Source organism: Ceratotherium simum, chromosome 4 (genome assembly GCF_057802395.1).
Source record: "Ceratotherium simum simum isolate JZ-2026a chromosome 4, ASM5780239v1, whole genome shotgun sequence".
Lineage (NCBI taxonomy): Eukaryota > Metazoa > Chordata > Mammalia > Perissodactyla > Rhinocerotidae > Ceratotherium > Ceratotherium simum.
Genome location: NC_141903.1, coordinates 5,940,611 through 5,961,143, shown reverse-complemented (window position 1 = coordinate 5,961,143; position 20,533 = coordinate 5,940,611). Strand labels below are relative to the sequence as shown.

Below are 20,533 nucleotides of genomic sequence, written 5' to 3'. Positions count from 1 at the left end.
TCATTGATTATGGTGAGTATCTACTGCTTTTGAAATTCTAAAAGAAGAATTTAATAAAAGGTGACAGAAAGAAAAGGAAGGAAAGGAAAGGAAGAAAGACCCTTCACGTCCTCACTGTAGCTCTCCAGAGTCCCAGCTCTCTGTTCCACCCGCCCTTCTCCACAGTCTGCTTACACCCTCACTTCCTCCCTATGCTCTCAACACACAGACCAGGGCGCTGCAATTCTTACCCCTTTTCACATACTGCCCCTTCTGCCAGAAACCCTCTCCCCATTCTCAACCTGGCACAACCCTTCATGGCTCAGTCCAAATGTCACCTCCTCCAGCAGCCTTCCCTCACCACCCCAGGTTGAGTTGGTCGGTCCCCCTCTGGATATCCTACTATCCCACACATTTCCTGGGCCTTTGGGAACCAATCCTATTACATCCCACCATAGGGTTTACACTCTGGCCGGTGGCGCCTAGAGAAGGCATGTCCCATCTAAAGGAAACCTGCCCTTGAGAACACGCCTAGGGCCACAGACCTGCAGGTTGATGCAGAGAAACCAGAGTGTCAGATTCCCATGGAAGGTCTCCTGATTTTTAAATGTTGGCCACTTATTCAGATGTGTAATCAACTATCTTTAGGCCGACACTGTGAGAGTGAAAGTAAAGAACTCTGCCAGGAACCCGGCTGGGGGCAGTCCTTCTGACAGCCGCCTGGGGTAACCCAGCTCTTCCTACCAGAGTGGAGACTCTGAGGGCAGGAGCCATCTGGGTGGCACAACACTAACCCAGCACACCTTGGCCTGAGGAAAAGAGGCAGAAATGTAAGGACAGGAGGGGCCCGGGGAGGGAGGAGGGAAGAAGGAAAAGAGGACAGGTCAGGCAACGCGTTTATTCATTTATGAATAGGACAAATGAAAACATTTTTTGCCTCGCTTGCCACTTACACACATGTTAACTTCCCCTACACAGTATAATGCCGTTCTATGAATATCCTGAAAGTGTCCTCTAGGGAAAAGACAGTCTGCATATCAGACACTAAGATAAGCTAGTTAAACAAGGGTAAGTGATTTTTAAACAGAACTCAGCTTTCAAAGAATTCTTCCCTCTTTTACAATTTCTACTAAGCCAATAGATAACCAGGTCCAGGGTAAATAAGCCAGTGTTTTGACCAAATCCTCCATTCATTGTTTACTAATAAAACTAACAACCCCATACATCCAACATGGTGTGGTCCTCTATCTATTATCTGTGTAGTAGATTCTTCCTGCAAACTTAAAGGATTGGAATGATCACTATCCCTCCAGCTTGACAGATAAGGAATCCAAGGTCCAGAGAGGGGAAGTAACTTGCCCAAGGCCACCCAGCTAGGAGGAGGTGGAGCAGGATTCCAACCAGACCTGGTGCCCTGGGACACGCAGGGTTCTCTCTCCTGTAAACCATTGTTAACCTGAATTTCGGGCATCCACCTACATGATTGTTCACTTCTTGAAGAACAATCATAATGATTGTTGGCCTTACTCCAGCACCAGAAGTGGTATTATTTAATTAATATTTAACTTTAAATAAACTCGTTTTAAAACAAAAAAAATTATTTGTAAGGGGAAATTTATGTCACAGTATTATTTATCAACCATAGATGGGTTAACTCGGAAAATAAGCAGGACAGAAGCAAGACTGTGTTGCTATTTTCCAGCTAGATGCTGTTACCTCCTGAAGACGGAAGCCTGGCCCTCTGTCCACAGGACATTAGCAGTCATTGTCAAGGTGTTAAAGTTGTACCAAGACAGTCTCCTGAGGACAATGGGACGATTAACAGATCATTGAAAATGGAGTAACTTTCGTGCCACATTCCTAGATGTCCCTTCCTGCCTGGTCCAGGGCCTCTCTAAAGTCATTTCTCTGGGAAGGGCTGTGTCACCACTTGGGCAAAGCTTCCTTGTGCTGCCAAAGGCCCCGAGGATTTTTAGCAAGCTTAATTTTCATAAGCCTCTTTGCAATTGTCCACACCAACAGTGTTAGCTCTAATTGTATCATTAACAATTATCCACAAGTTTCCCTCCCAGGCCTCTGGTCAGCTGAGTCAGAGACTTGCCTCCTTTCTCACACAGGAGACCAGCACAAGGGGACAGGAGGGGGACTAACTGCTCCTCAAGTGAGTTCTATATCCACAAGGCCATTTAATCCTCCTCACTCCCTGAAATAGGGATGATTAGCTCCAATTTTCCGATGGGGAGAGTGAGGCCTGGCTCAGAGAAGTGGGAGAACTTGCCCTAGGACACACAGCTGATCCAGCATAAAATCGGGGTTCCCACCAGCCCTGCCTACCCCCTGTGATCTTTCCACCCCAGCCTCCACCTTCCAGGAGACCTCAGACAGGACAAGGAGCAGAATGAATTTCTCACTCCCCCACTCACTCCTTTATCATAGAACCACAGAACCAGAACAGACCTGAAATGCAACTCCACCCCCTTCATTTTGCCAGTGGGGGGAAGCAGGACCCTGAGAGGGGAAGGATCTGCTCAAAGTCACCTAGCAAGTGAGTGACATGTGGGGATCAGAGCCCTTCCTTCTTGGTGGGGGTCCAGGTCCTTCCCCTTTCCTCTACCACCCTCTCCACAAGTCTGCAAATCCATCTGCAAAAAGCCATGAGCTGGGGAGAGGTGGAAAAGGGAAGAAGTGCCAGTTTTATCAAGCCACAGTACATACGGGCTATTCAAGTTATGAACAGAATTATCATTAAGAGGAAGGCCTAACTATATTTAGAGTTTGTGGATCGAATAAAATTTTTTTTCCTATTTAAATGGTGGTGACTATTATTTTCTAGGGTTGGAAGGTGGGTAGAGAACAGGGAGAGAATGACCTCTTTGCAAATGAACAATTAAAAAGAAGGTTCTATTTATCTTAATTTTCCATGTCTGAGAATCAGATTCCCCTTCAGTAAAATGAAGGTAATAATAAATAGGGTTGTTGGGAGAATTGAGAGGGGAAGGTAATAAACTAATTAGGGTTGTTGGGAGGATTAAATGAGTTAGTACGTGTCCTGTGCTTAGGACAGGTCTGGCACACAGTAAGTGGTCAACAAGCACCCCCTGCTATTATTGGGGGGAGTTTATATTTTTCTAAATACATTTAGGTCTTTTTTTTCTATTATATAAACACACACTCATTTTAGAAAATCTGGTAAATGCAGCACAATCAAGATATTTCTAAAGTGATCGGGTGAAGACAACTGTGATGCTGAATTTCTCCAGGTGCTTCATGCCAGGGAGCAGAGGAAGGCGATCCAGAGTGATAAAGGGAAATCAGTTTGGGGTTTTGAGTCAGATTCATCTGGGGTCAAATTTGACTGGGTCACTTAGTTGCTGCATGACCTTGGGCAGGCCACAACCTCCCCAGCCTTTTCTCCATCTGTGAAAGAGTAACTATTTATGCGGGAGCGTGAAGATTAATTGAAAGGCTGGTGAGTTAAGGGTCTGGGTTGGAATGAGCGCTCAGCTTTTCCTTGCGAACAACTAAAAAATCTCTCCCCTCCCCGCAAGAATCCAGTGTTGGTTCCAATGGTTAAGACACGGAGACCATCCCTCACAACTCAAGGTTCATTCCAAGTCACTGGGAAGGCGACCTTTGGAGCCTGGTGAGCGGCCCCTTCAGTCTCCGCCACTATGTCCATTCCTGGATTTATTCATTTACTCAGCCAATATTTATTGAGCCCCTCACTGTGCCAGAGGCTCTTCCGGGCGTCGGACACAGTTCTACCAGCTCATGACAAATCCCAGGGACCCCGAAATCAGACCTCCGTGGAGCCAGGCCCAGGGACGCCGGATCTCCGCATCACAGAGTCCTTGAGGCTGGAAGGGGCAGGGTGGCTCTGGGGCCTGAACCGCAGCACTATCCCGCCTGACTCCCTTTGTGACCTCTGGCAAGTGGCCTTGCCTCTCTGAGCTGCTGTTACCTCTTCGGTGAAATAGGGTGATAGACAAGAAGGCGTAGAGGCCCCGAGAGGGAGCAGGAGTGAGCGGGGAATCTCGGTGCCCCAGTGCAATCCTAAGGAGCCAAGTGCAATGTTGGAGTGAAGGCGCTTTGCGCAGCCTAAAGCTCAAGATGGGCAGCTTCCACGTGATCGCGAGGAGGGAGCCTTCCTGCCCAGGGAGACCTGCAGCTCCCTCCCAAGGCTGGCAGAAGCCTGGGGCCCAGCTCCAATACCCCACCCTCTCTCCTAGAAATGACTAACAAAATTTAGAATAATTGCTTCTAATTGTCTTCATCCTCCAGGTAAAGCAAACCTTGCTTATTCCTCACCAGGCAGCCTGGAGCGGAGCAACTAGAAGAGATTGTTTTCCTTAATTAAAAAATATAATTATGTCCATTAAGTTACTCCCCAAATTTCCTTTTTCCCTCCTCCCTATGCCCAGTCGGCTGTGTTCTGAAGCTGAAACAATTTGGAGGCTGCTGAATAAGACAGATTTCAGATTCCTGCCCAACTATTTGGGAATCCATACTGCAGGGTGCCCCCGCTACTCCTCTAGCCCACCCCAGACTCCACAGTCCCATCTGTCAAGTTGGAAGAAAATGGAAATAAGTAGATACTTCATTGCTGTGAGCAATTCCAGATGCCTCTCCTCCCACCTTTACAACAACTTCTGCCTCAGGCAAAATACATAAATTTAAGAATCAGCCAAACCTTGATTTGCATCTCTGCCAGGTATTTACTAGTTGTGAAAAACTCTTATCAAGCCTTAAGCTTCAATTTTCTCCTCCTTAAGGAGGAATTAGGGCCCCTACATCACAGGGTTGCTTGAGGAATAGAGGGAGCTGACAGTTACTGAACCCTGGATCAAACCTCATCTCAGCCCAACCCAGTATGGGTGGTTTTTCTGGTTTTACAGATGGGCAAACAGAGAAGGGGGGTGCAGAGATTTGTGAATGGCAGGGCAGGATCCCCTCGGTGCCATCTGGATGGCTGGACTGGTTCCCTAGGACTGCAGCCACCCAGCTTCCTGGAACCACCTCTTCCAGGGAGCCCTTCGGGTCTTTCTGTGCAGACAAATCCGGGCCCGGACGTGCTCCTGGGAAGCTTCCTCCAGTGCACGTGCCAGCAAGCTGGGCCCAGGGGCTGGGAAACAAGAGCTACTCCGCGCTATTTGTCTAAACCATTTCTTCTTCCCTTAACCTCCACCCCTCACTCCGCAGAGTTGCCAGTCTGCTTCCTTCTCAAGAGGTGGGTAGTTCTTCACATTTTATAGAGGAAAAACAGGGGGGCGGGGCGGGTTCAAAAAAGTTGCAGTCTCATGCCTCAAATCATCCAGATGTGAAAAGGGAGGGAAAAAATAGTATCAATAATGATTTAAGAAATGATAATATTCAACATTTACTGAATGCCAGACACTCCCATATTACAGATGAGGAAATCAAGGTGCAGAAGGGTTAAGTGACTTATCCAGAGTCTCCCAGCAAACAAGTGGCTCAGCCCTGTTGAAAGCTCCAGGAGGCAGGAGGCAGAACTGCTGCAGCCCCTCCTGAGCTGCGGGGGCCTGTTGCAGCCACGCTCTGTGCTTCCTGTCTTTGTAAGGTTTCTCATCCAGTCCTCACCAGCAGCCCTGCAGGCTGAGCAGTAGCATGCCCATTTTCTGAAAGACGTTACTGGGGCCCAGGGCGGTAATGGTGGCAAATGGTGAGAAGTAGGGCCTGGATCTGAATGCAGAACTACGGAAGAACTGAGAGGCTCTTGCCCGTTTCTCAACCCTCACACTTGCTGTGAGGAACAACTGGAAGTCTCCCAGAACTGGCCCATCCCTCTCCAGGCAGCGGACCCGCAGCGAAGCACAGCGTCTGTCGCCATTCCTTCCCTCCCCCTGAGGACGTCCTTGTCGTAGGCTTCTTCCAGGGGAACGCTGTAGAATTAGGCTCGGCCCACATCAGATCTCAGGCCAGCGTCTCTCCTGTCTGCGCCTCGACTTCTTCATCCGTAAAATGGGGAGCCAGTGAAAGCTCAGGCCTCAGGCAGCCTCATGCAATCTGCTGAGAGCTCTGGCAAAGGCCCCTGCTCTCCAGTCCCTGCTCGGACCCGGGTCCTGACCTCAGTGGGCTAGGCGGGGGCCTTAAAAAACGGGTTTGAGGGTCTAGAATGTTACAAGCAAGGGATTTGTCCTCCCTACCCCCAAGAACCTCAAGCAGCGCCCCTGAATGCTGGTCTACCCCTTTCCCGCTCTGTAACTCGGAGAGAGATCTCTCAGATGCCTAGAAACATGCCCCGCCCATGGAAGTCTGATCGTCCTCATTCCTACTCCGCACTGCACAGGTAATAAAAATGAGCTCAGAGAGGAGCAGTCTTTTGCCCGAGGTCACACAGCGAAAGCCTTAGGGGGTTGGGGGGGATGGGGAGCGGTGTTGTGGAATTTCAGGCGGACATTGGCGCCCGTTTGTCTGCCCGCTTCTGATACCCGGGTTCGGGAGAATAGGCCGCTAACGAGCGGCCCATTAGGAGGAATTGTCACTCCTCTGGGAGCGAGGTTGTCCCATTAGGGTGAATTGTCATTCCTCCTGGAGCGAGGTTGTCCCGGCTCCGCGCAGGCTGAGTGCCGGGGCCGAGAGCAATTAACGCGGCTCCGGCGCGGGCAGCCGCCTCTGCCCGGGGCAGCGGGGGCGGGGCGGGGCGGGGGCGGGGCGCCCGGCGCGGCTGGAGCCGGTCACCCGGCGCAGCCCCTTCCCCCGAGCCCGCCTTTCATCTCCCCGCGCCTGGCGCCTGCCCGCAACCCTGGCCCGTCTACAGCCCCCTCCCCCGCCCCTCCCCCGCCTCCCCCTAACTGCCAGGATTCAGCGATCGGTCCTGGGGGTTGCAATCGTTGCCGTCCGCGCGCCGTCCTCCACAGTTTGCAAGGAGTGTTTTCGCATCGGGATCTGCGGTGCGCGTGCGCGGCTGCCCCACTCAGGGCCCGGGCGCGTGCAAAATGCCGCGGGGAGCGCGGGACGCGGAGGGCTGGGGGTCTGCTCGCAGGGGCCTGTGCACGGCAGGGGGATCCCCGGGTCCTCCACCTCCTACCTGCTTGACCTTGCGCAGCACACTTAGCGCTTCCTAGCCTTAGGCTCTTCATCTGTAAAATACGGAAAATTATCTCCGCCCAGAGCGGCGTGTTGGAAGAAACAAATGAGATCCTGGAGGACAGGTCCAGGTACTGAAGCGTCGCGCAGAGTTGACGCTTAGTGAGTTCAGATTGGAACCCCATTTTTCTGCCTGCGAATGTGTCACCGGGAACTAACCTTTATTGAATGCCCCCGAAGTGCCAAAGCCAGTCCTCGCTAAGGGACTACACACTTTTCAGGCCGAGCCAAATTCTCAGACCCCGAGATTTTACAAAGAACCTACTGTGAACTTGGTGAAGGCGGGTGATGCGCCTCGTTTTGGATATCTGGCAGAGAGAAAGCATTCGATAATGCAATCATATGCTTTTGATATACAGTCATTTTTTTATTTATCCCCTACACCTTCTAGTTACTTTATGTAGCTTATTGAATTTAATTACCACAAGAGCCATCCTAGGTAGGGGTTATTATCTCTCGTTTTAGAGATAAAAAGCAGGCTAAGGGAGGCGAAGTAAAGCGCCCAAGGTCACGCGGTTAGGAAGAGGCAAATAAAATGTTCTGAAAACGCAGCCAACGAGGAGCAAATGCACAGATGGGGCTTTCCGTAAAGGGTTAGAGTTGTGTGGAAGTCCCACTCTTTTCCCAGCAGACAGAGGACAAGGTGGGCAGGCTGGTTGCCCCCTGGGTATCTCGTGCTCTTGGCCGAGCTTGGCACCCTGGCTTTGAAAACCAGTTATTTATTTTTTTAATCTCTACTATTTTCCTATTTCTGGCCTCATAATATTTATTTCTCTACCTGGACACCAGGACCGGAGAGTAGGGAGGGGAACTTGGCTTCCCCTCTCCCAGAAATTTCATCCAAGTAAAAGAGCTCTAGTAGTATTGATTTTTTTAATTTCCCAGGAATGAGCTTGTGTGCATCTAAATTGACAAATATTAACAGGGAGTTTTCAGGAACAATTATAGAACAGTGGCTGGGTACAGCCCAACTGAAAACTGAACCCTTTTGTACACTTTGGCAGCTGAAGGCTAAACGAATTTCAGGTTTGCTTCCAAAATATATAGCCTGCACCTTGCTGGGTACCTCCAGAAGGCACAGAACTGAATCTGGATTTACCTGTACTCTATTTGAGATGCATATCAAGCTGACTATCATCAGTATGACTCAAGGGGAAAATGCATGTATCTCCAGATAGCTTTCATAGTTGTCGTTGCTTTTTTTTTTTTTCTTTTAAACTTTCTCTGAGCTTCCACTTTGTTGGGAAAAATAAAAAAGAATGTGTTTGTTGCTAGTGGTGGGAGAGGGACTGAGAGGTTTTAGAAGACTGTGGTTAGGACTTATGTACTTTTTAACTTTTTCAGGACCATTTCTAATAAAACTGAATTATCTGGCCAGTGCAGATTATTTTTATCCTCTAAATTCAAATAATGCCTATTCTGGTTATCCTGGGCCAGCACAGTTTCATTCCAGGCAGTGGTTTGGGGTGAAGGAAACAGTGCATCAGAAAGGTGGTCTGGGAAGTGGGTCTGGGAGTCAAGTTTCGAAGCCTCTTGAACTGGGAGGTGGCCTCCAAACCTTGGTCATTTCAGTAATGAAAAACAATGTCCCTTCCATCCGAGGCTGTGGGAACTGTTTAGCAAGCATCGGCTGTGTGCAAGGCCCTGAACCAGGAGACTCCTATTTACCTCATCACTTGCGGGATAATCGCTCAGATATAGAAAAAGCAGTTGCAGCCTGGAAACAGTCATTTGAAGCAATCCGTCTCAGCCTGCGGCCTGCGGAGAGATCCGAGGCCTCCGCGCACTGGCCGCGCTCTCTCTCCTTCCCTGGACTGAGACAGTCATCGCTAAGGCTTTGAGATGTAATTACTTAAGGTATAATTTGGGGTAGGGTGAAGATATCTTTTTTTTCCTTTTTAAACCAGGTGCAATGAATAAAAATGTGCTTCCCAAAAAGGTGCACAGGCCGGGGGTGTGCAAACTTGGAACCCGGTATTTCTGAGATTTGCAAGGGGGAAGGAAACACTAGATATTATCGGCGCCCTTTCCTCACTCCCCCTCCCCCTTAAAGGTAAACACTGGCACCCAAGCACACACGACAAACATAGGCTCAAACAAACGCACGAACACACAATGCACGCAGTCTTGAGAAAAAGGTCTGATCCGGATGCCGCCCAGAGAGGAGATTCAGGGAAAAGAAAACACGCGGATTCCAAGTTTCTACGAGTGCGCTGGTTTTGTTTTTGAGTGGAAGAGATGGGGACCACTGGTTTACATTGTCTACTCGGAACTATCTGGGGGAGAGCAGCCTCTGACCACCCCTCGGGCTCCCTGCAGCCGCTGTTCTTTTGGCGGAGTTACAGCAATAGCGGACGCTGTTGGGCACTTGCTAACAGCGAAGTACTCGTTTTAGCGCCGTGCATGGATTATTTCCTTTAGCAGGGATACCGGCCCGCGTTTTCAGTGCTGACTCCCAAAGTTGCAAAGTTAGCCTCTTCTCGGCGCATAGTAGGAGCTTCATAAATGTTTTTGCCATGTCAGTTGCAGATGTTAAAGGTGTTGTGGCGGTGGGGGGCGTAGGGTGGGAGTGGTACAGGCGCGGGGTACCTTAAAAAGAGGTCAAAAGACAGAAGAAATGGGACTAGGCGAACTTCCTCTTTAAATAATCGGCCTTAATTACGCCTTAGACTTTTCAGTTTTGGTGTGATTATAACCCTTGAGGGATCGCCTAATAACAACTCTGCTGACTGCTCCTGTAATTAACTCCTAATTTATTTCAAACAGAAAAAAAAAAAAAAAAAGGCCCGAGCCTCTTCCAGAAGAGCCAGTAGGAGGCGAGCGTCTGTGGCGTCAGCGCCAGGCCCGGCGCGGATTGGCTGGGCCGAGTCTCCCACTTCCCCTTGGAGGAAAGGCACGGCTCCCGGCGCGCCCCTCCCGTCTCCCCCCAAAAAAGTTTGAGTCGCCGCTGCCGGGTTGCCGGCGGAGTCGCGCGTTGGGAGCTACGTAGGGCAGAGAAGTCATGGCTTCTCCGTCCAAAGGCAATGACCTGTTTTCGTCTGATGAGGAAGGCCCGGCGATGGTGGCCGGGCCCGGCCCGGGGCCTGGGGGCGCCGAGGGGCCCGCAGAGGAGCGCCGCGTCAAGGTCTCCAGCCTGCCCTTCAGCGTGGAGGCGCTCATGTCGGACAAGAAGCCGCCCAAGGAGGCGTCCCCACTGCCGGCCGAAAGCGCCTCCGCCGGGGCCACCCTGCGGCCACTGCTGCTGCCAGGACACGGCGCCCGGGAAGCGCACAGCCCCGGGCCCCTGGTCAAGCCCTTCGAGACCGCCTCGGTCAAGTCGGAAAATTCAGAAGACGGAGCGGCGTGGATGCAGGAACCCGGCAGATACTCGCCGCCGCCAAGTGAGTGCGCGCCCGCGCCGGGGCAAGGGGCAGACGGGGGCGTGGGGTACTGGAGGGAGCTGGGAGCCGGTATTCCAGGCTGGGGGTACGGAGACCCCTCTGCACTATGTACCCCGGAAACAAGCATAGCAGTGCTTGACTCCTTGATATCCCCATAATTCAGCGCCCCAGCTGCATCCGAGACACCCTCTGGGTAACATCCGCGCAGCGCCTGTTCGGGATCCCCAAGCTGTGCAGAGTGTTCAACACTATTGCGGACTCCCTGGTCTTTGAGTGCGAACCCCGGCTGGGTTTGCGGGGTCGCTTGGTTGTCCGGTTTCTTTAGCCTTCAGCCCAGCGCTCCGGCCACTTCGCTTATTTTTGTTTCAGTGTCCACTGGGGTCTCTGGAGAGTGAAGGGGGATCCACGTTTAATGAGCACCCGAAAATGTGCCAGGCGGAGGCGAGGTATCTTACTTCCTCTCAAAGTTCACAACTCTGCTACGTGCGCCCTCATTTTAAAGATGAGCTAACTGAAATCTAACCCGACATTGGGTAGAAATCAACTTCCGTGGATCTCGCGGGTGTCGAAGCAGGATCCCACGAAGGGGTGGTGGCAGAGACTGATGCGGCGAGGAAATGTCTCCCAGTCGTCCCCGCGGCCCGCACCTCGCTGGCGAGGTTCTGAGCTTCGCCGGGAGCGGGCTAGGGTCAGAAGCGCGCAGTCTCCTTTTGCTCATAGTAATAACAGCATTCCAGCAGCGCTTGCGTGTTTACAGTGATGCTCATTAGTTCACCTGGTCCAGATCTTCATTGGAACCCCGAAGTGTGGGCAGAGGCTCGGGGCCTGTGGTTCGCCCCATTTTCATATGCTCAGACTTGAAGAGGACTGAACTTGCTTGACTCAGGTCGCCAACAGTGGCTGAATTGGCCAGGGGACCTGGTGTCCAAGCCCTGTCCTCTGTACGTCGCGCTGGCAGCCTTTAATCCCTTTCCCCAGAGAGACCAAGCAGAGGTCGACACACCTGTACCCTGCTTCCTGCCCATGAGGCGGGAGTGGAGAGTCAGGCCCAGGAAAGCCCACTGCTCCTCCTGCTTCAGCATCCATTTTGGAGCACCGGGTCCTTCTGCCACTTGGGGAAGTCATTCCCTAGAGCTCCTTTTACTTCTGCCTCCTGGCCTTTAAGATTTCCCCATCCTCACTGTACCACTAGGGAAGGTGAGAAGAGGGGGCCTGTGGAGGGACTTTTTCCAAAGCCAAGAAAACCATATCTTTCTCCATTTCTCCAGTCAGCCCTCAAGATTCAAGACGCACAAAACCAGGCATCAGTGGCTATCCCCTCTGGCATCTCTCTCCACCCTGTTAGAAACTCCAAAAGATTCAAAGGGCGTGGAGATTAAGGACTCAAGGAATTTAAACTCAAGTTTGCACAGTGTTTTATAGCACTTTTCACCATACTGTCTTATCTGATTTCTGTATGGCAGCAGCCAGCCTCCTGGTAACAGATGAGGACATTTCTGCAGAGTTCAGAGGAATCGGCGCACACCGAATTTGCACTTGACAAGAAAACCTTGGGAACATTTAATGATCACCTACTTGGTGGCAGATAGGGCTCTGGGTGTTCTAAAATCTAGCACTCTGAAGCACACTGCAGGATGGATATTTATCCATGTTATTGGTGGTGAAACAGATGGTCAGAAACCTTAGGGACTTAATTTGTTTGACAAATATTGAGTGCCCATGTACTCCTAGGCCTGGGTCAATGCCCAGGGGCACATCAAAGATTCAGGCCTTACAGGTAGTGATGTCCAGAAGTCAGAAATCCCCACTTCCTTAGGCCTCAGGGTTCTGGATGGCCATTCCCAACTTGCTCTGTAAACATCCCTGCCATGTAGTATCCTGGAGGTTCCCTGCTAGGTAAGGAAGCATTGGGCCCTGGATATGACCTTCCCATGAGAAAAATTGGAGATTCTGAGAAAGACTTTAATTTTAAACAAAAAGTGGGTCATTGGTGCTTTGGGCCTGGAGATGGCAGGAGAGCCCTGTGGTAGGAGCGGTGGGTCCAGGGAGTGCCTAGAGACGGAGCCTGGGGCGGGAGCCAGCCACCCGCCCGAGCCTGGTTTTGTTATTCGGAGGAAGTAGGATAAATGCTGTTTTGCTTTGTATAATCGCATCCTTCCTCTGGCTGGTTTAAAATGGGGTGGGGGTGGGGAGGGGAGTGGTGTGCTGGGAGGAAGCCCCATAGCTTTATGGCTTTGATACACATGTGCAGTCCCTGTCACTGGAATTTCATAATTCAAATGCAGCCTCTAAGAGCAGCCGCAGTGACCGTTCTCAGGCACGGAGTTGCTTCCAAATGGAGAGCAGGATCAAGGGTGGACGCTAGGAGCTTGGTATCTGAGCAGAGACAGCTGGGTCCTCCTGATAGCCAGGCCAGGTTTGTGAAGGGTGAGAATTCCACAGGTCTGTGAGTCTCAGATGGTGTAGTTAGTTAATTTGTAAATTAAGAATTAGGCGCCCCAGTTCTCTGGGTTATTTAGGGATTAGCATATGTAAAAGTCTAGACTTCTGTGGTGGTTTCTCACCCATCCCTCTCCCAGATTTCTGGTTTTTGATGGACTGCAGAACCCACTACCTCTTTCTTTTTCATCACTAAAGTGATGGTGAATAATGTCACATTAGGACAAATCCATTTCTGGTTGGAAATGGAGACCAGGTTGGGACTTGTGCTGTGTCACCTTGAAGTATAAAGTGTAAACTCTTTCTTGGGCCACTGAAGTGACTAAACAAGAAATGCGACATTCTCCCCTGAGTGCTTTGGAGTTAATACTGTGGCTACATTTGGAAAATTAGCATAGCTCATAAAAGCCAAATGCAGAAAATTAATTGTTTAGTATTCTGTCCCACAGCTTCACACTGCTCCCGGCCTCCCCTCGAGGAAAAGAAGCCCAGAGTTAGCTGTGGAAGCACAAGGATGCCTAGTCCTATGACTTCCTATAATTGAATCCATTTTGAATATGGAGGCTGGATGCTGTTGGCATACCTTTGTTTTGCTTGTTATTCCCTCTTTCTAAATTCCCCCGACAAACTAATCATTTACAGTTTCACTCTAAACCATAGAATGGATAGAAGAGATGACTAAGATGTCATCACATGCTCTCAATTCAGAGGCAGCATGATTTCCCCTGACATTTACATTTATGGGCGAGCTAATTTTTCCCTCCTTAGTAAAGTTTATATTACAGAAGCACCCAGCCAAGAAGCTTATCCCACATCAGATCTGTAAAATGATGTTCAGGTTTTATAATCGGCAGACTGGGTGGAATGACAGCTGTGTGGTTGTTTATTGCATGGGGCTGCTCCCAAATCCAAAGATGCTATTAATTTACCACACACCTTATCTGCACGGTTATCCATAAGTAATGCTGATGCAATCCAACTTTTCCTGGTGCAGAGACGGGACCAACCCAGTTTATAAGGCACTTTTCATTTTTCTTCTCATAGGTGATTATCTTAGCATCCTAGGGAAATGAGGATTATCATGAACCCAGACCCTCATTTTAAAGATGAAAAATTAAGCTCAGAAGAGATGGCGTTTTGTTTCTCAGAGAACACTCAGCTCCCTTGACTTATGTGGGGTCTGTTCACAGATGATATATTTCCATTATCTCTAATGATGTTTGTTTCCCATATAGAAAGTTCTATTACACCATTAAATTTCTAATTTTTTTTGTAAAAAGACTCAAATTTTTCAATAAAGTGATTTATCCATTTAAATATGATCCTTCACCACTGCCCCCCCACAAAAAAACACACACACAGTTTTGACAGAAATATCTTTTTGAAAGATGAAGAGAGGAGACCTTCACAGGCACACCTGGAGAGAAAGCCACTTTCTTTTGCTAATTCACTCCCCTCTCTGTTCTCTAGGACACATGAGCCCCACCACCTGCACCCTGCGGAAACACAAGACCAATCGGAAGCCACGCACACCCTTTACCACGTCCCAGCTCCTTGCTCTGGAGCGCAAGTTCCGCCAGAAACAGTACCTCTCCATTGCAGAGCGTGCGGAGTTCTCCAGCTCTCTGAACCTCACAGAGACCCAGGTCAAAATCTGGTTCCAGAACCGCAGGGCCAAGGCGAAAAGACTGCAGGAGGCAGAACTGGAGAAGCTGAAAATGGCTGCAAAACCTATGCTGCCCTCTGGCTTCAGCCTCCCTTTCCCCATCAACTCACCCCTGCAAGCAGCGTCCATATACGGAGCGTCCTACCCTTTCCATAGACCTGTGCTCCCCATCCCGCCCGTCGGACTCTATGCGACTCCCGTGGGATATGGCATGTACCATCTATCCTAAGGAAGACCAGCTCAATAGACTCCATGTTGGATGTTTGTTTAAAAGCGTCCCCCCTCCCTCTCCAAGAAGGCAGTACCAAGCCAGTGCTCCTGCTCTGCAAACCTTGCATGCACCACCCTAGGCGACTAGGCAGACAGGGCCACAGATAGGGTTCAAATTTGTTCTTTAGACTGGAGACACCAAGCCCTGTTTTCTTGGTGTGATCTTTCAGATGTCCCCTTCTCTTTTCACACAGATTGGCTCTGATGGTTTTTATATATAAATATATGTATAATAAAATATAATAACATTTTTATACAGCAGACGTAAAAATTCAAATTATTTTGAAAGGCAAAATTTATTTACGTATATATCCTTTTTTCTATATATCATCTTCCTAAAAGAGACTGCTTAAGTCTATTTGTTATTTTTTCTTATAGTGGGAGACAAATTATTTACTAAAATTGCTGAAATTTGGTGATTTTGATGGGATAATTGACTTTTGCTTATGGAAAACACACATTAGAATTAGACACCATATGCATAGACAGTAGTTGTGGAGAGATTCCTTCAAGTAACAGGGACTCATGTTTTTGCATTTTTACATGCTTTAAAAAACTCATTAGATATTACCATATTTGGCCCTATTTTTCCCCCTCTCCACATTGTTACTCATTGTTCAAGATTCACCTTTTTTTTTTGTAAGATCAATAAAAGGAGGATGAGAAGAATCCTGAGAATGCCTGGGGTAAGGTGGAAAATGGAAGTACTTCCTAATTCCTCTCCAAGCTGTTGCTTAACTCTATTTCAGATAATTGGAGAGTGCAAAGTTAAAGCATGTCGGGAGGAATTGATGGTTTCTGTGAAATACTAGGTATGTCAATCCTCACATGTTGCAAAGGTGATTTTTTTGGGGGGGGGAGTATAGTTAATTCTCTGCTTAAAAAAATGAATATCTTGTAGCCATTACCTATATGCTAAATATTCTTGAACGATGAATAGATCCAGAAAGAAAAAAAATCATGCTTTCTCTGTGTGTACCTATTGTATGTGCTAAACTTATTAGAAAAATTTATATACTTTGTAACATGTTGGGGGCAGAGGGTAAAGCCATGTTGTGACTTGCTAAAAATGGTGTTGTCAGACAGCCCATTTAGCTCCCTGGTATTTCATCTTTCCGTCCATCTCCCCTCCCCCACCCCCCACCAGTATACTTCCATCCCTTTGAAAGGGTGCCTTGTATAATTTTATATATTTTATTGAAGAGTTATTTCTTATCTCTTATTCTGAATTAAATTAAACGTTTGTTTTATTGCAGTAAAGGTTGTCCAAACTCACGATTATTTTAAGAGGCCCTGCTCTCTTAGCTGGGTGTAGCTCAAAAATGCCACTCAGACTGGGGGGGGGGCCTCTGGTGAATTTTGTTATGATTTTCATGTGAATCAATCAAGAGTTGTGGCCAGATTCAGCGTGGGTGAGAGAGTCGATTGAAAATAGCGAAATCCTTTGAAATATTTCCTCTGGCAGCTTGTGTTACTCATGGAAAAGAAGTGGAATTGCTATTAGGTTTTCAAACTCCAGTGAAAGATGAGCCTAGAAGTGGCGGGGCTGGGGGCTGGGCCAGAACCTGAGTGGTTTGTAGATGATCAAGGGAGAAATCTTGAACTTGAAATTTCCCAGCTACCAAAACAACACACTCAAAGCTGAGGGAGAGGGACCTCTAGGTCTTCCCGAACAGAGATGGTAACTAGATGCATTCACTGGGTGGGGGCTGGATGCCCGCTGCCCTTTCAGGACTGTGTCAAATCGCATTCCGTTTACCATTCCTATCCCCTTCCAAGGAGATGGACCCCGAACAAATGCTCCTTTGGGTTTGAAGGGGGAAGGTGGTTCATTCAAGTCCCCTTTGCTTTGCAGCCTCCCTTCCACTGGATACAGAACGGGGGTCAGGCTTCGGTTTTGAGGCATCGCCATTAAAATTAATTGGTACTGGGTGAGGGAGGCGGAGAAGGAGCTTAAACTCGGCCTTCCGCTGCACAAATAAATCAAGAGGCTACTGATGATAACCTTTCCGAGATCTGTTTTCGGATGAAAAGCTCTGGTGACCCTGGGAACGAGGCAGAAGGGGATCGGGAACTTGCGGCAGAAACTGCGCGGCGGGGAGATTGGCGCCTGGCACCTACCAGGACTAGCGCTTTGGTTCCACCTCTTCTTTGGGCCCACAACCGCGTTTGAAGGTGTGCGCCGGAAACTCCATATTCCGGTCAGGCGGAGGCTCCCAGGGGTCGGGCGACAGCCTCAGGTCTCACGGCTCCAGCGCGGGGCGTGATCCCAGCCCAGGGATCTCCGAAGCTGGGGACCGATTTCCTTCAGCTCGGCCGCTCCACTCCCGCGCTGGAGAGAGCCGCAGGCGCATCCCAAACCTCCCCAAGTGTGCGCCCGAACTCCTGATCCCAGCCCGGAACCCAGCCAGCTTCGTTTATGAGATGCGTTTTCCAAACGCCAAAGCCCTTCCCGGTTTCGTCGTCAGCCGCTACGTTGGGTCCCTAATTAGCCCGTCCACCGAGCTTCCTTCCCGGCGCCGCTCAGACCCCGCAGCCTCGGGCGATCTCAGCCCGGCTGGGGGATCTGGAGACGCGGGCTCCAGGTTAAGACTCAGCTTGTCCGGGGGAGGAAGGGGTCGCGAACCGGAGCGGGCGACTACACATTACCCCAATCGCCCCAAATCACAAAGAAAAACTGAGGCCCGGAGAGCGAAAAAGAGTTGCTTAGGCTCAAACATACGCACCACAGCGCTGCTAGGTGGATGGGGTACCGAGTTGAGGACGGGGCCGGTTCCGCGGCCCAGACCACCGCCAGAGGTCCGCGGCCCAGCGGTGCGCTGGCTCCGGGGCTCCCTCCGACCCTCCTGCCCCGCGTTCGGTTCGGCAGTCGCCACTGTCGCCGCCGTGGTCAGGGTCGGTGCGCCAGGCGTTTCAGGGAGCAGACTAACAACCTGCGGCGGCAGAATGACCCTGACTCACCAGGGACCGGCACGGCCTCGCCTTGGGAGTTAGGGCCGACGACGCCGGTGCGCCGGCTTTAGACAGCCTCACCTGGGCTGAGGAGCCTGGCACACAGATCCACCCGCCCTCCCAGACTTTTCAACGCTTGCATCCAAAAGTTTCCAGAAAGATAGCTCTGCTTTCAGAAAGAGGGGAGGAAAGGATAGGACATCACACTAACTGAGCTCCTGCTAAGTGCGGAACTAGGCATTTTCTCGCACATCTCATTTAGTTGTTGCACACCCTCGGGAAAGTATTACTGATGCCATCTCATAGTTGAGGACACTGAGGCTCAGAGAGGTGGCTCACTAAGGTCACAGCGCTGGCAGTGGCAGCAGCAGAATTCGGGCCTAAGTGTGAGCCTGGTGGTGGGCACCAGATTCTGGCAAAGGCGGGCCCGGCAGGAGCTGTCTCAGATGTGCTGCAGGGCTTGGAGAGCTCTCCAGACCCCCAAACTCTGAGAGCCCACCACTCATCACTATGAGGGGCTTCCCACCTGAGAGCCCCAGCTTCTCCTTCACATGGGACCTGAGGCTCAGCCTGACCACTCTCCCCTCTGCAGCCCTGGGGAGGCGATGCTGGGGCAGGGCCCGCAGGAGGTAGGCAGAGAAGGCCTGGCTGAGAGCGGGCACTGGCAAAACGTCTGCCTGACCCAACTGAAAAGAGGATCCCTGCCTTTGAACAGAACCTTGTCTGACCGAAGGGAAACTCCCACGGCCATTCTTTGCAATAAAAGCGGCTCATTTGCCACGGGTTGGAGAGGCCATTCCCCCACCCCCACTCCTTCTCCACTGCTGGGTTTGGAATAAACATAAACCTCATTTATAAAAGAACCCACGTCACACACACACACACACACACACACACACCCCCTCCCTGAAATCACGGGGCCTGGGTGGTGAAGTTGATCGTGCCTGTTTTCCCCTTCAATGTAAGTAAAACAATTTTTTGCAGATTGGTGATGCTGCCCGCCTCTTGAAGGAAATTGGTCAGAGAGCAATGAGGAAAAGTCTGCTGTCAGCTCCTGGACCCCTCTACCCTTCTCCCACCCCCAAACCCCTCTCACCTCCTCCCTGCTAGGAACTAAATAAAAAGCAGTAAAATTACTTTCCAAAATAGCCTGCTTCAAAGCAGAACAGAGTACCAGGCTGCGGGAATCCTGAATCCTGCCCTGATAAGGTTCATAATAATCAAATCCAAACTCCATCCACCTCCTGTGACTCTTTCCAACCTCCTCCGGACCCCTCTGCATTTGTTGATGAAAACACTTTGATGTCCTGAGTCCTCCAAACAATTATTATTATAATTTTAAACAACCTGGTATTTTCCATTACTAACGGCTCAGGCTTTGAAGTTACACCTCATAATTTCCTAAATTAAATAAATCATTTTAAGTTTGCACTGGGAGGCTTTTAATAGCAGAGAAAGGAATATCATTATCTTATTGAGACCCATTGTGGCGGCTCCAGTTTGGCTGTAGCTAGGGGCAAAGTAGGCTCACTCTAGCAGACATACTTTATTAACCTCCATAACTCTTGAAAGAACATTTTTATATTTTCTTTGATTTCCCCCCTCCCTCTCTTGTTTTAAAGCTGTCCCAACCTTTAATTAGTGCCTAATATGAAAAGCATTATTTTTTTAATGCTATGTAATTTACCAGCGGCAACAGGCCAACTTAACAATTGTTTATTAGACTTGGTTTTTCACACAGGGCAAAGAATGCCGCTCCAAACCCAACTTTTCATGGGTGGTTGCACTAATTAATACAGTGTCTGAGGCTCCTAGGGGTTTTTTTTAATATTGAAGCCTATGGGGGCGGAAGGGGGTTTTAGAAGTCCAGCTCCTGCCGACGTTCTCGCTCTGATTTCTTTCATGCTGTTTTGATCCTGTCTGTGGAGTCAGCACAGACAGAAACTGTTCCCTGGCTCCGGAGACTCCGGGGATCCCAAGGCAACGGCCCCAGGAACCCCCAGCACCTCCCCTTGTGATTTATGGCTTGTGGGGCCCAGGCTTGGGGTGCAGGGAGACCACCGCTCACTCTGGGCTTGGAGGGGGCGCCCCTCATCCAGCCTGGAGGGGGGAGTAGCTGGCCTGGGGCTCGGCTGGGCAGGAGTCAGGCTGCTGGGGGCAAATGCCAGGTCTCCCAGTCACCAGGCAGCGCTTGGCTCTGGGCATAGAACTGGCTGAGATTGGGGCAGGGCATGGGATGGGGGTGGGGGTAAAGCAGGGAGGGACCCAGGCCAGCTCTGCCTCCTCTCTGCCTCCCTCTTAGTTCTTTCTCCTTCATTTCCCCATTCTTTTGTCTCTAATTTTCCCTTCTCATTTTTATAAAGTTTCTCCGCCCTGCCCCCCACCCCTCTTTCTTATCCCTTTTTTTGCTGTCTCTCCTGTATTTCCTCCTTTCATTCTTTTTCATGTCTGTCCCACTTTATATCTTTTAATTTTTTTTCTCTATCTTCTTAATGTCTATACAATTCCTTTTCACGCTGTCATTCTTAACTCTCTCTTACTCCTTTTTTCTTCTCTTCCTTTCCTGTCACTTTGCTCCTCCATTGCGTCTTTCAATAATTTTCCGTTTTCTTTTTATTCTTGTTTCCACTGTCACCTATTTCCCCCCTCTTGTTCCCAGTGCCCGTTCTTTCTTCCCCGGTTCCAGCGATTTCGTGCCGGATTCCGGGAGCCCAGCCCCGGCGGGCCGACCTCGCTCCTC

The 20,533-nt window shown here is 49.9% G+C and overlaps 1 protein-coding gene across 1 annotated transcript; it reads left to right on the top strand.

Annotated features, from left to right (window-relative positions):
- Positions 1 to 10,011: 10,011 nt before the first annotated feature.
- MSX2 (msh homeobox 2) lies at positions 10,012 to 16,101 on the top strand. The gene is made up of 2 exons (XM_004428504.3): positions 10,012 to 10,466; positions 14,376 to 16,101. Exons 1-2 carry the CDS (start codon positions 10,088 to 10,090, stop codon positions 14,798 to 14,800), a joined length of 804 nt encoding a protein of 267 aa, XP_004428561.1. The 5' UTR covers positions 10,012 to 10,087; the 3' UTR covers positions 14,801 to 16,101.
- Positions 16,102 to 20,533: the final 4,432 nt, after the last annotated feature.